This window comes from Peromyscus maniculatus, chromosome 9, assembly GCF_049852395.1.
Source record: "Peromyscus maniculatus bairdii isolate BWxNUB_F1_BW_parent chromosome 9, HU_Pman_BW_mat_3.1, whole genome shotgun sequence".
Lineage (NCBI taxonomy): Eukaryota > Metazoa > Chordata > Mammalia > Rodentia > Cricetidae > Peromyscus > Peromyscus maniculatus.
This window is the reverse complement of record NC_134860.1, coordinates 62211816-62226655: the sequence shown is the minus strand read 5'-3', so window position 1 is coordinate 62226655 and position 14840 is coordinate 62211816. Positions and strand designations below refer to the sequence as shown.

At 53.0% G+C, this 14840-nt stretch overlaps 1 protein-coding gene across 1 annotated transcript in view; it reads right to left on the bottom strand.

Moving 5' to 3' along the window:
- Positions 1-9073: 9073 nt before the first annotated feature.
- Positions 9074-14840, bottom strand: part of Rp1l1 (RP1 like 1) — a 47670-nt gene continuing 41903 nt past the window's right edge. Inside the window, exon 4 of the mRNA XM_076545184.1 lies at positions 9074-14675. Within this exon, the coding sequence (XP_076401299.1) occupies positions 9817-14675 (4859 nt within the window). The 3' untranslated portion in view covers positions 9074-9816. The remainder of the gene's footprint in view (positions 14676-14840) is intronic.

Here is a 14840-nt window from a genome sequence, read left to right as displayed (position 1 = left end):
TGACATGAACAATGTCTCCCAACCTGAGCTCGAGAAGGACCCCAGTGCAGTGCCCTGATACCTCCACCACGTTGTGGTCATACCCATGTCACCCTATGGTACAGACCGTCACCTGCACCCTGGTCTGCTGGCCAGGATCCCAGCGGTTTAGCCAAGTTTGTCTCCCTCCTTCCTCCAACTCTGGGTTCAGCTCACCCCTCAAACTCCAAAACTCAGCCAGCGTACCCAAGTCTATGGCGTAGGTGTCCCCTCCCCCACCCCACCCCCACGCCCCAGAGCTGCGGCTGAGGTGCACCAGGGGCGAGAAATGCAGCCATCAGCACTTCTATTTACAGCCACCCTGTTGTGTTAATTAATTAGAGCTGGTGTCTCTGAGAGATAGACACCATGTTATTCTGGCTTAAAGCCTGGGGGCTGTGGCTTTGAGCTGGATCCACCCCTTAGAATTAAAACACAAAGCGGGGGTTTGGGGTTCCAAGAAAGGGATGTGGGCACCTCCCCTCTCACCACCTCTTTGTGGCCACACACCTGAGTACACTGCCTGGCATGGCAGACCTGAAAGGGCTTCCCTAGCCGCCTGCTTAGCGGGCCGTGGGGGAGGGGCTTCCATGTTGCCAGTGGAACACATTGATGAGGGGGAAACGGGGAGGGGAGGACCACAGAGAAGATGCGCATCGGCTTCGGGAGAGCATAATAGGAAGGCTTCAGTGTGATGTATGGTTCTGGGGACATTATTAATGATTTGCTGATTTTTACCTTTAAAACCTTTGGGCAGATTATTTATTATGTCCTTGGCGTGTCTATGATCTATGGAGGGGGCACTAATCTCTGAGCATCCTCCCCCGCCTCGTGTCCCTACTCCTTTACAGTGTCTAATTAGGCTGAGATGCTGCCCTCTCTGCCAGGCTCCACCCCACACCTGAGCAGGGAGGAGGCCAGATCGTTTTTTGCCCCATGGAGCCTGAAGAGCAGGGAATCTGGTTCCTGTGCCCAGCCATGCAGGAGATTGCTGTGTGACCTTGAACTGAAGCATGCGGCGAGACTTTTCTGGGCCTCAGCTCCTGAAGGAGGCTGCTGGAGAGATCAGGCGTCGGTTAAGAGTAGAAAGCAGGACACAGGGCCCTGCTGGCACGAAAGTCTCCATCTCCTGTGACAAGGAGGACTAGACGACAGTGGGAGCACTTCCAAAGGCTCAGAGTCCTCCCTCATCCTGACCTTCTGTCTGCCAATGCTCAGCACAAGGCCTTCGAATCCTCCAGGATGGAGAGACTTCAGATCATCTGCTGGTTGGGGACACAGTGGGGACAAGAAGCCAGATGCGGAGAGAAGGCCATCATGGCTGGCAGAGCACACATATCAGGCAGAACTGTGGAAGAGAGAAGAGTGCAAACCTCCCCCCCCCCCCGCCCCCCCGGAAGTCCCAACCCCACTCCAGGAGCCCGAGTCCCAGGATCAACTTCCTACCCTGACGATTCTCCTCCAGACGCCAAGGGCCTCCTGGCAGCAGCCTTACCTCAGGTTGCCAAGTCCTCCTCCTATACCAGGCTGTATTTTGAGGACCTATTGGGTCCTCAAAGGAGGAGAACTTGGGCCAGGGTTTCGGTGGCTAGCCAGCTGGAAGGAGACCCATCCTGCCTGGGGCCTGGGGAGAGGCCAGGGGTGTGATTCTAGAGGCCTGCTTGCTCCAGCTGAATTCTGTCATCTCTGAAAGTGCAGGAGGGGGGGTTCTGAAGCCCTGATCCCACCTCTCCTGAACGATGCTTCTCTTTCAGAATGGCTGTCAGGTCACCATCAGGGCCATCAGAAACCCTCTTCAGTGAATCTCGGCTCCTTCCCTGCAGAGCACCACTACCCATAGAGGCCCCTGACCCCATGCATATACACACATGCACACACAGACAGGCACAGACAAATACATGCACATGTCTATACATACATGCCGCATGACTTATCTTTCTCATCATGGGCCCATCACCCCAAACCACAGCCCCTCACCCCAACCTCAGCCATGACTATTGATCCCAGTTCCAGTTTTGCCTCCCAGAGCGACCACACCCTCACTAATAATATCTGTCCAGAACCTCCAGTAACCCACCCTTTGGCTGCTGTGGCTGGGGTCACTGCTGAGGCCGCTCCCACTGTACCTCGCTTCCTTAACTGTCACCCAGTGGGTACCACAATGGGATCAAAACCACCTGTGCAGCAGGAGGTGGGGCTCCTGACCAATGGGTGCAGGATGGGTAACCAAGCTCGTGTGCATGTAAAAAGGGGAACAACAGGCAATAGTTTCCACTCTGCATAATCACCTGTGGCCACAGGTCTGGCACAGACCGGTGGTCAGAATGAACCCAACACTCTCTAGCTTTATCCTAGGGTCAAAGGGCTTTGGACCCAGAGACCCAGGGACCCAGGAGCTCAGGGTCTCAGAGATCCAGGGACCCAGGAGGGAACAGAGACCTGTTTGTCCTATAGAAACCTTCCAACCTCCTACCCTTATATTCTGAACTTCTATCATTACTATTATTGTTATTATTGTTACTTTTTTTTAAAAGATTTATTTATTTATTTATTATGTATACAGTGTTCTGCCTGCATGTGTCCCTGCAGGCCGGAAGAGGGCACCAGATCTCATTACAGGTGGTTGTGAGCCACCATGTGGTTGCTGGGAATTGAACTCAGGACCTCTGGAAGAGCAGTCGGTGCTCTTAACCACTGAGCCATCTCTCCAGCCCCTATTGTTACTTTTGAAACAAGACTTATTTTATTTTATGTACATGTATGTGTGTGTACACCCATCACATGTGTCCAAGTACCCTTGGAGACAGCCTGATGTAAGTGATGGGAACTGAACTCAGGTCCTTTGGAAGAGCAGCAAACTTTCCTAACCACTGAGCAATCTCTTCAGACCTTATTGTTACATTTTTTGAGCTCACTCACTAGCTCAGGCTAGCCTGGAACTCACTATGTAGCCCATGCTGGCTTCCAACTTTCATCAATCTTCCTGTGTCAGCCTCCCTAATTCTGGGATTACAGGTGTGAGCCACCACAGCCCCTTATGGGCCTGATTCTGAGGTACAGGAAGGGACTTCCGATGGGCTTGGAGGGCAGAGGCAGGAGGGAAAAGCTTGCTGCTTCTTGATAGCAGACGGAAACGGCTCTAGAAGCTTCTCTTCATCCTGGCCCCTGGCGTTGTTTGCAGCCACATGCTCGGTCTGGCCCCCACCTCCTGGCAAGCACAAGCCCTTGTGCCGTGGCCGAACAAAGTAGGATGTGAGGCTCAGGCTTGTCCCAGAAAGTGAGTCACACCACCCTTCCGTCCCTGCACCCAGCCAGTGCCTGTCCTCTGGCTTTGTCCTTTCCTGGAACCGCATGGCTGACAGATTGACGGGGCTTTGAGAAGTCACCCAGTTCATCCCGGGCCTGGAGGCAGGGTGCTCCAGAGCCAGCCTTGGGTTCAGGAAGCCGTCCTGCTCCTTCTGGGAAAGGACATGGGAAGAGTTAAAAGCCAGGAGAGGGAGGTGCAGGCCCATTTCCCTGAAGCCTTGGGGTCAAGAGGGAGGCAGCCCATTCCCAGTTCCGGCTTTCTCACCATTACGGAACAGTGACCCCTTGCAAGCCATCTCAGGGCAGTCTAGTGCTAACCTCGCACTCCACGGAGCAAAAGTAAAGAGAACTTAGGAGCTGAGCTCAGAGAGAGACTGGGCACTGCACCTGCACAGGGTTCTGGGTCCTTGGGTACCGAGCTGGTGGCAGCTGGGGTCCAGGCATGCTGCAGAATGCAAGCCTGTCATCCAGATCAGAGAGTCCAGGTCTTCTGGGCCCAGGGCATGGAATCTTCAAGTCCTGACAAGTCCTGATGAGCAAGCTGTCCTGCATCTGAGGTGTCTGCCCGGGAGGGGACCAAGTACTTATTAGTGCACTGACCATCAGGCCCAGGCCAGGGTGAGCCCACAGGCTGGGCAGGGAGACTATACCCCCCAAGTTCAGCCTGTGGCCCACACAGTTGCTCCCCCAAGGGCAGCCTCAGTTTGGAACTGAGCCTACATCTTCTTGTTATAGCAGATCAGAGGGAAGGAGAGAGGGAGAGGAATGGATGCGGGGTGGGGGGGCTGGGAGCGTGGGGGGTGTGGAACCAGCCCAAGTGAAGAAAGAAAGTTGGCTCGCTCTGCTTGGGGGTGGGGGCGGGGTGGCTTGGTTGGTGCAGCCTAGATCTCTGTGTTCGTGGATATTGGTCTTTACAGAGGCCCAGGTGGCTTAAGCTGTCAGCCGGGCTCTGGATAAGGGAGTGGGGACAGGGTCATGTTGGGAGAATGACCTTTACCCACCTAATTGCCTCTCAAGAGATGAGTGGAGAGAGAGACTGACTCTGGCTGGCCCACGTTGTCCCTTGGGCAGACCATGTAATGAGGGAGGGCAAGGAAGCCGACCTCTGGGTGTGCTCGAATGCTTGTGCATGCCATGAGTGTGTGTACGTGAGAGTATATATACACATGCATGTGAGAAGGAATGTGCGTGTGTGTGCTTATGTGTGCACACATACATGTGTCTAAGGGGGAGAACATGCCTGTGAGCCTGCATATGTGTACAAGCATGCATTCATGTGCATGGGTCCTTAGGTGGAGCAGGGCACGGTGAGTGAGCCTCCCTGGGAAGCCCAGTCCTGGTGGAGTATCTCATGACTAACTCCTGGCAGGCAATGTGGGAAGGAGTGTGAAGCTGGTTTTCCTCGGGTGCTATGGAAATTCGTGGCGAGGCTGACTTCAGACACCTGGGACCGAGTGGCACCGGAGCAGAACTGTCTGCTTCCTTTCTGCTTCCCATGACCCTTTCCATGTTTTCTTTCTCCATGACCATGATAGTGAAGGACAAAGCTGCTAGCCTGAGGTTGTTTGGGGTCCCTCTTTGGGCCTCCCTGCCACAAGCTGGTGTCTGTGACAAGGCCTTCACAGCCTGAGGACAGGTCACCTCTCCCCTAGCCATGTGAGTGGTCAATGAAGCTTGTGTCTGGGAAACTCGGGGGCTGGGATGTGGTGAAAAGGGAGGTAAGGGGGCTGGAGAGATGGCTCAGAGGTTAAGAGTACCAACTGCTCTTCCAGAGGTCCTGAGTTCAATTCCCAGCACCTACATGGTGACTCACAACCATCTGTAATGAGATCTGGTGCCCTCTTCTGTATACATAATAAATAATAAATAAATAAAAGAAAAAAGAAAAGGAAGGTAAGGTCTGCGCAAGAGGGGTGTGTGGTCTGGATGTCCAGGGACTAGTAGATCTGTTGTTCACTGTCTTCTATGAGGGTTTCTTTTGCCTCTGGACAAGGGGTACTGAGATATGGAGGGGGTCTGGGGTCTGGACCCAGCATGACTACTTCCCCAGGAAGGCTTGTCAGTTGGAGGTAGGACTGGTCAATTCAATGGAGTGCCCCAGCTCCTCTGTTATTAGCAAGGAGTGGAGCAGAAGTCCTAACCAGAGCAGCATGACCGGTCTCTGGGTGTGAGCCCCAGACATAGACTTTGGCTCCTTAGACACTGTAAAGTTGGTCTGTGGGCCGGAACCTCTGACCCCTAACACATGGGCAATAAGGTTAGGGCTCCACTCTCCAACCATTCAAGGCTGAAAAGGTTTGGGGTTGCCATGGATACTAGGAGACCTCATAAGCATTTGGATGATGGATGATTTGGGGTCTTATCCAGGAGCCAGCTGAGGGTATAGGAATGCCACAGATGCTCCTACAGCTTGGTTGCCATAGTGAAAAAGGTGGGGAGGATATATCAAGGTCCCCACCTTAGCTATGGCCACAAAACTCCTTATCTCCAAGTGGAAAAAAAAAAGCTCAGGTTGTCCATTAACAGCAACTGTTTTAAAAGATAAAAGGCAGAAATATTTGCGGACTTAAAGTAGGTGAATTTGTAACTGAGAGAATCCCACAAAGAGATACGTTTTCAGTGTGACGCTGCCTTTTACGGAGCTAGGGATGGCCAGCTCCTGATATCAGCCCGTGAGCAGAACATTCCTGAGGACATAATACAATCATCCCAGCAGAAAGAATCCCACTGAAGTCACTTTCCTAAAGCCTTCAGTATTTTTTGCAGTAAATTCACTCAGCAAAGTGTTCCGTGCCTTGATTCAGGTTACTGATTCACACAACTGAGATTGGAAAGAAAGAGAATGAAGATACAATGGAAAAGGAGGTGGACTTTGAGCGTGGTGTATCTCCCTTGCGATCCTGGCTTTGCAGCTATCTAAGTGGGTCAACTTAGGCAAGTTTCTCCATCTCCTCTATGCCTCAGTTGCTTCGTTTGTGAAATGGACATGAAAAAGCCTCTTTGCATACCTGATAGATCCACCCGGGAGATTCAACGGGACTGATTCTGTGAATGGTACGGGATGGTACCAAGTGTACTGTAAGCATTGAACACAGGACAGTGAGAAACGCGGTATTGAAAATACCCCAGTGTCCATGTAACGACATCTCTTGCATCTGCTCACTCACTTCCACAGCAACGCAGGGGTGGGGGACCACCAGTCATCCCATTCCAGAGTGTGGAAACAGATGTGAGCCCTGGATTTGAGCCCAGGTCCTCCAATCCCAAGTCTCATGCCCTTTCTACTGTTTTACTTTTTTAATATTTTTATTTTGCTGTGTGTAGAAGATGCACACATGCAAGAGCACTGGTGTAACAGTCAGAGGACAATTTGCAGGAGTCAGTTCTCTCCTTCTGCCATGTGGGTCCTGGGGACCATGTTCAGGCCCCTAGGCTTGGCAGCAAGCACCTCAACCCACTGAGCCATCTTGACAGTCCCAGTCTGCGCTTGATGAGAGAAGAGTAATGGCATTTTAATGACGTTCAGGTTAGCAGAGGGTAAGGCTGGCTGGCTGGCTGGCTGGCTGCTGCTGCTGCTGCTGCTGCTGCTGGCATTTGGGAGGCATTGGAACACCTCCTGGTGAGGACTGGAGACCTCATGTCATAGATGAGGTATGTGCTGGATGCTTCCTGACAGCTAGTGTGATAAGGGCTGGACAGCTGTGCATACCATCACATCCAGACACCTGGCCGCATCTTGGCCACCATGCAATCTGCTGGGAGAGGGAGGCTGATAGGGATTAGATTGACAAGTGGCTTGCTAGACTGTGGTCATCCAGGCCCTCCACCCAGTGTCAATATCAACGTCTACTGATTGACTGTTGGGAAATCAATTCAGTTGGGAGTGACTGTTCAGCTTCTAGGAGCATCGTACCCCCAATATATACACACAGTGAATTTATGCGCGCGCGCGCGTGTGTGTGTGTGTGTGTGTGTGTGTGTGTGTGTGTGTGTGTAATTATTGTAAAAGCCTTAAAGAATGGCCTCACAGAAGTCTTAGACCATGTCAGATTTTATAAAGGCCACCCTCACCCATAGCATAGTGGCCACAGACATGCAGATCCACTTCATCTTTGCATTGGATGGCTGCCACCAGTGATGAGTGATAAATCTGGATGTGGCTAATGATTAAGAATAGGGAAGCGGATGAGATCCAGAAATGTTTGTTCCCCACTAAGGAGTCCCCTATGGCAGCAGGACAACAACAAAGGCTTGCTGTGGAAGGATGTGGACAGAGGGCAGCAGTTTTTAAATATCAAAAATAATAAACAGGGCTGGTGAGATGACTCAGGAAGTCAAGGCACTTGTCACCAAGCCTGAGGACTTGAGTTTGATCCTCCAAACCCACACAGTGGAAGGGGAGAAGCAGCTCCATAAAGTAGCCCTCTGGCTACCACATACATGCTGTGGTACTCAAGTGCCCCTATAGAATAGTAAACAAAAGAATCTAATTAAAGATTTGAATAATGATAGAATTTTTTTTTTTTAGCCTACAGCAAAAGACAGATGTAAATCAATTCTTTAAAAAAAAATGCTAGGACCTCAGAAGAAAAATGAGTGAGCCTAGTCATATAATTTACAGAGAATGGGTTTTGTTAAACCCTAGAAAGGGTTTTAATTTCATTAATATTCAAGTATACCTAGAATGGTGCCACATGAAAATGAGATCCTGTGTTTGCTCATACAGCGAGCAAGCAATCTCTGCTTTTGAAGGTCAGCAGTGAAGACTGGTGAGCACTCTGTGATCTAGAAGATGCTGGTTAATGCTGAACTTTAGAAAAACAATGTGCCAAAATGTGCTATGATTCCTAAAAACTGACATCCTTTGACCCTGTAATATCATGCCTGGGAATCAGGTCTAAACAACTAGAAGGTAGTCCAGGGGTCGAGGGCAGGGGTGAGTGTTGTTTTGTTTGCTGGTCTGCTGGGAGGTTTGGTTTGGTTTTGCTTTTTTGAGCCAGGTTTTTGCTACATACCCCGGGGTGGCTGCAGAGACACTAAGAAGCCCAGGCAGGCCCTGGAGTCATGGCGCTCTTCATATCTCTGCCTCCGAGTGCTGGATTTCCCACTATGCACTACCATACTCAATTTGGAAACAGTTTTAAGAACAAAATAATGGAAAACTAAGGTGTTTGTGGTGCAGATATCTGCAATCCAATGTAACCTTGGCACTGGAGAGGCCGATGCAATAGAATCCAAAGTTTGAGGCTAGCCTGGGCCACAAAGCCAGCCCAGGCTATATAGCAAGGTCATTTGAAAGAGATTTTTAAATGTGTGGGTTTGGGAGGCAGATCTGCAGGTAAAGTGCTTGCTGGGTTTGGATCTCTAGAACTCTCTAAAAAGCCAGGCATGGCTGCATGTGTTTCCAAGTCCAGGGCTAGGGAGGCAGAGACAGACAGATTCTGGGGGACTTTGGCCAACTAGCAAGCTCCAGGTTTGACAAGAGGCCCTGCCATTAAAAAAAGAAAAAGGTAGAGAAATGATTGAGAAAGACTTTCCATTGTTAGCCTCTGAACTCGACATGTGCCTGCTAGCCAGGTGCACTTACATTAATATAGTATACGTGTACACGCGCCACACACACGAGGAGGCGTGGAGGAGACAGAGAGACAGAGAGAGGTCAATGATAAGAAAATGGTGATTTTTTTTTCCTATTCCCATCCAGGAAAATTCTTCTAGAATTAAAATATGAATTCAAAACTTTTTTTTTAGCATTTATCATATTCATTTATAACATGTCCTTATATATTTAAGCGTTTGGGAAAGCAGTATATAAATATTATACAGAGAACAATATTATATCTCGGCAAAACATCCAGAAAATGATGGAGGGTGTTGCATCCAGTCCCTTTCCAAAGCTGTCTACGATTTCTGGTCACTGGGCGACCACTTTTCCTTCCGGCTCTTTGCTTCCCCCTTACAAATAGTATGAGTTGTGGGGGATGGAACCTAGGACACTGGGGCTGAGAACAAACTTTATCCCATGACCCTGAATGTATCTGTGGACAGAGGAATGGCTGACATCTCATAACATGTCAGGCTCACAGCCAATGCTGTACACCGAGTCTGGGGGCCTTGAGTTTAGATCCTAGGGACAGCATGGTGTGGTCTATCTTTGGCAAGTCCTTTTCATTGTTATTACCGTTGAACCTAGAGCCACAAATCCGCCAGGCAAGCACTCCACCCCTGGGCTATAGTCTCAGACCCTGAAGCAATGTCACACTAAGTCGCCCAAGTTGGCTTTTGAACTTGCTCTATAGCCCAGGCAGGGCTTGAACTCTCTCTTCTCCCACCATAGCCTCCTGAGTCGCTAGGCCTGCAGCTCCAGGGTGGGTAGCAATTCCTTGTCTTTGTCCATGTCCCTTGTAGAGTGGTTTGATATTCCCTTGGGTACACGGGTATTATATTTATGCAGGCATCACTCAGACTCATTACTACCCTATCATTGGATACCTAGAAATCTAAGTCATCCTGGCCAAAGCCATCTACCCTACCCCCAACCTGGGTACAAATCAAGCTTCCAGCTGTCTCTTCATCTCCTGCATGACAGACGTCTCCTTCCTCCTGCTTTGGAGGTCTTGGGCTGGAGGGGGTTTCTCGTTCCGAAGAGGAACTTTCTGGATACATCATGGTGACTTTTCTCTCTGCATCCAAGTCCCTGCTGCTCTTGGCTTTGGTGCACTTGAGCGCTCCACTTGGAAAATCTTCTTCTGAGCCCTTCTGAGACACCTGTGAGCAGCTGCTCGGAGATGATGCCCTGGTGCAGTGCGCTGCAGGACGGCGTTGGGGGCCTGGTCTCCTGTGGCGGTTGTGGAGCCTCCCCTCGTGGTCTAGGCTGATGTTTTCAGAAACCACCCCTCTCTGGCTCTCTCCTGAACTAACCCAAGGACCATTCTCCTTTTCATCTTGATTTCCTCCTTCTACCTCTGGCTGTCTTTCTCTGGAAGCGTCCTGAGTCTCCACAGAATGGCTGCCATCACCCTGTCTTCCTGGAACCTCCGAAGCGTCTCCATCTCTAAAGCGCGGGTGCGGGGTTTCTTCCTTCTTGGTCACACTCTCCTCTAGCTGCCGGCTTTCTTGTGCAGCACTGATGTGGATTTCCCTTTCTCTCGAAGTGGCTGCATCCTCTTCTGGCACATGGCAGCCAGCTCCTTCTTCTTTCAAGAACTCGGGATCCGTCTCTCCTCTCAGTCTCTGCCTCTCTTCCCCCTCCTCTCCCTCATCTACCCCGGGCCCCGGGGCCAAGCTCAGCTCCTGCTTTCCATCAGTTGCTTGGACAGTTCTGGGGTCCTCCTGAGGCAACATCATCCCTGCCTTCTGAGGGGCCACCTCCATGGCCTCTCTATTCCTACCTCCTTTCTTGCTCTGCAGAATTTGCTGTAGGTCAAAGGCCTTTTTGACCGGTGCGCTGGAGACTCCTGCGGCATCCTTTGGGGATTTAGGGATCTTCTTCTTCTTCAGGCAGACTTCACAGGGACAGAACTCATCCCCCACGGCCCCCACACCTGGCCTGGTCCCTAAGGCTGTACTGAGAGTGGGCCCATCCTCCAGGGTGAGGGAGAGGGGGCCCTGGCCAGGGAAGGCTGAGAAGTTGCGCAGGCCCTGAAGGCGGCGCCTGCGCTGCTCTGTCTGTAGTGATGTTTGACCTCTGAGGGGTTCCCGGGGTGGTTCCGGGACCATCCTCCCTTGCCGGCTCTGGATCTTCCTGACTTCCCTGACAGTGCTTGCTTGAAGCCTTCGGCCCACATCCTGCTCCAGCTCGGTCACCATCTGGTCCAGCAGGCTGTTGTCGTGAAGGTTCCATCGGGCTCGGAGTTCAGTTGTGGCACCAGCCAGGTGAGCCATGAAGTCTTTCTCTATCTTCTTCAGCAGCTTGGACACCCAGACTGGGTCAGGGTCCAGACATCCTCTGTGGGCCGTGGATGTGCTCGTCTCCCTGGTTTGTGAGCTGGCCTTGATACTGGCTTGCTCGCAGCCCATGGCAGCCACGGTGGACACCTCTTCCAACCCTTGCTCCAATATGTGAACACTTGGACTCTCGCGATCATTTGAGTTGCTCCCACTGAAACGGTGAGGGGACTCTGTGGGTTCCTCTCTCCCATCTAGGGGCCACAGCCCTCCAGAGGCAGCGTCTCTTCCTGCTTCATCCTTTGACACTTTGGTGTCTTCTGGGTAGCTCTCCCCATCCCGAGAGCCAGCTCGAGGCATTTCCGGACTGCAGACTCCAGCCTTTTCTTCCGGAAGCCCCTCCCCCTGGACACCATCTTTCTGTAGCGTCTCTCTTACCCTCCCTTCTGCCTCTTCTGATTGGGCCTCCTCTTCCGGCCTTGTGCTTTCCGCGGATTGTTCTGGAGCATTGCCCCACTTCCGCTTCCTGCCACCTTTACCTGACTCCTCCCCACTGGCGGGGCCAGCCCACGCCTGGGAGCCAGATGAGGCTGCGGAATGACTCAGTCCCTCTGGGTACCCCTGGTTCCTGGAATCAGGTCTTTGAGAGGGGATTTTCAAGGGCAAATCTACCCTCTCGGGAGCCAGGGTATTATTATCCAGGGCACAGGGCACACTGCTCTCACCTGAGCCCCCAGAGCCACTGCTGACATCCACGCCAGAGGAGGAGGTGGGTGTGCAGTCCTCGGTCCCCAGCAGAGCCTGGTGTGAAGTGAGCTTCCTGAGGCCAATGTCCAGCTGGCTTTGCCCAAGCTCACTCCCAGGCCACAGGGCCCGGGAGATGCTCAGCATCTCCTTGTACCTAGGGGACTCTTCAAGCCTCGCGTTGCTGTCCAGAGGGCCCAGATCCTCATCAAAGAAATGGAGCCTGGCAAGACAGGCGATGAGGGCCCCAGCAGAGAAGCTGAGCCTCTGGGCTACTGTGCTGGAGACCTCTGGTAGACTGCTGGGCCGGCCTGGCTTGGAGCCCAGCAGGGCCTTCATGATCTGGGTGGAGGCCGAGACCCTGCTGGGCAGCGCGCATAGGCTCACACCATGGTCCACAGTGGTCCCTTCTCCTATCCCAGCTTCTGCAGGGGCCTTGGCCCCTTCACCTGATGCTGTATCATGACGTGGATCATCTCCTAGTTTGCAGCACACAGAACCAGTCCTGGGGAGGGCTCCTGCCGGCTCTGGCTGCTCATCAGTGACCCCTTCTGGGGGCTGCTGTCTGGCCTGAGCCAGTTCCCTACGGGCTTCCAGAGAGCAGCCATCACCGAGGTCGTCCTCAGGACTTTCTGGGCCATCATGGGCCACCTCTGTGGTCTCACCTTCTATCTCATAGGTCATGGGTACCGGCTTTTCTGGGATGTTGCCTAGCCACTCACGAACCACAGCGTCTGGAGAGGTGTAGGGCAGAGCACTGGGTGTCACACCACCATCCCCTTCCTGTTCCTCAAGGCTTCCCCTGATACCGGGGGACTTTCCCAGCAGAGTCTTCCTGGGCTCAGCATGGTCATCAGCTTGCTTCTGGCCACTGCTGGTACTACTGCAGCTTGTAGGATCCTTTCTGGAACATATTTGTTCCTGGGGGGCAGTTGGACAGAAGCTGCTGGCCCCCCAGCAGGCCTCAGAGATGGGGGCCTGTGTTTGACCACTGGGGGCTGTGAGGACAGAGGATGCTGCCACCTGTGAGCAGCAGCAATCTTGGTGGGGTCTTGGGTCTTCTGCTTCAGGCTGTCTGTCCAGCGACACAGAGGACGAGGGAGGCTCAGGGGTGGTCCCTGCCTTGTCCCACAGGCAGCCGACGTCTCCTGTGTGGACAGGTGTGGGAGTTGGAGAGTGAGCTGGACACTCAGGGTCCCCTGCCGGTTCTGCAGAGTGAGTTCTAGGATGGTAAACGCTGGACGCACAGTCGGAGTCACTCATGGGGATGGTGGTGGCTTTGCTGGTGGCTTGTGGGCCCTGAAAGTCAAGAGAACTGGAGAATGGTGATCTCACATTGCTGGAGGCCTGATGCCCAGCCCTGGGTGAGTTTGGAGGAGATAGTGGTGTGGGGCCTCCTGGGCAGGCCTGTTCTCTTTCCTGAGGTATTGCATTTGTGTCCAGCGAGGATTGAGTGTTCCTGCAATAGTCACACTGCCTGGCATGGCCGTTCTGAGCCACTTGGCAAGAGGCAGGGACACTGGGCAAGCACATAATACCAGCTGGCCTCTTCTGCTTTTTCTGCCTCCGTTGGGCCGGGGCACTGGCAGGAGCTGGGAGAGCATCTCTCTGTGTGTCCAAAGAGCTAAAACGGCTTGGGACCAGGGGCAGCCTCAGCTCAGGCTCGCCTCTGGCCTCCTGGCACCTGGTGCTCTGTCTACACTTCTCTGTCTGAGGGTCCATGTGGCTCAAAGAGAAGAGACTGTGGGTGGGAACACAGGACCCGTCACCTTGGGTGGCTTGCCTCTGGGAAACTGTGACCCTCACCTGGCTTGAGCCTCTGTGATGCTGGCTACCACACTCACTAGACCCCTCGGGAGACTCAGCACTGACTGATGTATCAGAAAGGGCCCTTTCTGTACCTCGGGTCTCAGGTCCCAAGTCACAGGGTCCTGTGTCCTCTAGGCAGGAGCCCTTAGCAGCTTCTAGCTCAGCCCCACTTTGGGAAGAGGCTGAGGAGACTGGATGCAAGGTGTCACTGTCTGTCTCACCTTCTGGAGTCCAGGGACAGCGGGAGCCTGGCTGGGCACTTCTCGGGTGCCTGGGACTTGAGAGTGGGCTGACACTATTGTTGCTATGTCCTTTCCGGTCATTGGCCCCCTGGCTCCTGCATCCAGAGAGCTTAGACAGGCCCCACCTCCTCCTCTGAGTTGAACCTGCACCCCCAGGGGTGGTCAGGGTGTTCCTCCAAATGTCATAGTTGGGCTGTGATTCCTGGTCCACATCAAAGGCTCTCTGGTATCCTCCATCACAGGGACCCCATCCCTGTGTCCCATGTGCCAAGAACCTCCAAGGGTGGCCCTCCTGTCTGTAACAGAAGGGATCAGCCTCCCTCAGGACCTGGCCCTCCCCACTGGCTGGGGTGCAGACACTGGCATGCCCCACCCTCTGGGACCACCGCAGGGTATCCTCGCCCAGAAGTTGGAAGCGGACTTTCATCTCCACAGACAGGCTGCCATCCTCATTCATGCAGACCTTCTTCTCCACATCATCAGCAGCCACCAAGGAGCCAGGCGGGCCAGGTGTGTCCTGAGGGCACCTGTTCAAAGCAGGCCCTGGCCAGGCCTGATGACCGGATGCTGGATGGTCACTCTCTGACATCAAGGAAAACTGCCGCAGCCTTCTGCCTGACCTGGCCCTCGAGTGCATCACACTCTGCTTGGCGTTTGGTCCCCAGCAGCCTGTTGCACAGTGGAACAAGAGAGATGAGAATAACTAGAGCATGCAACAGCAGAAAGACAAGGGTCAGAGCTATTCTAGAAGGACCCGTGGGTGTCACAGAGCACTAAGAAGGACTCGAGTGTGGGCCAGCCCAAAGCCACCAGCTACCCGCTCTGTCTGAATTT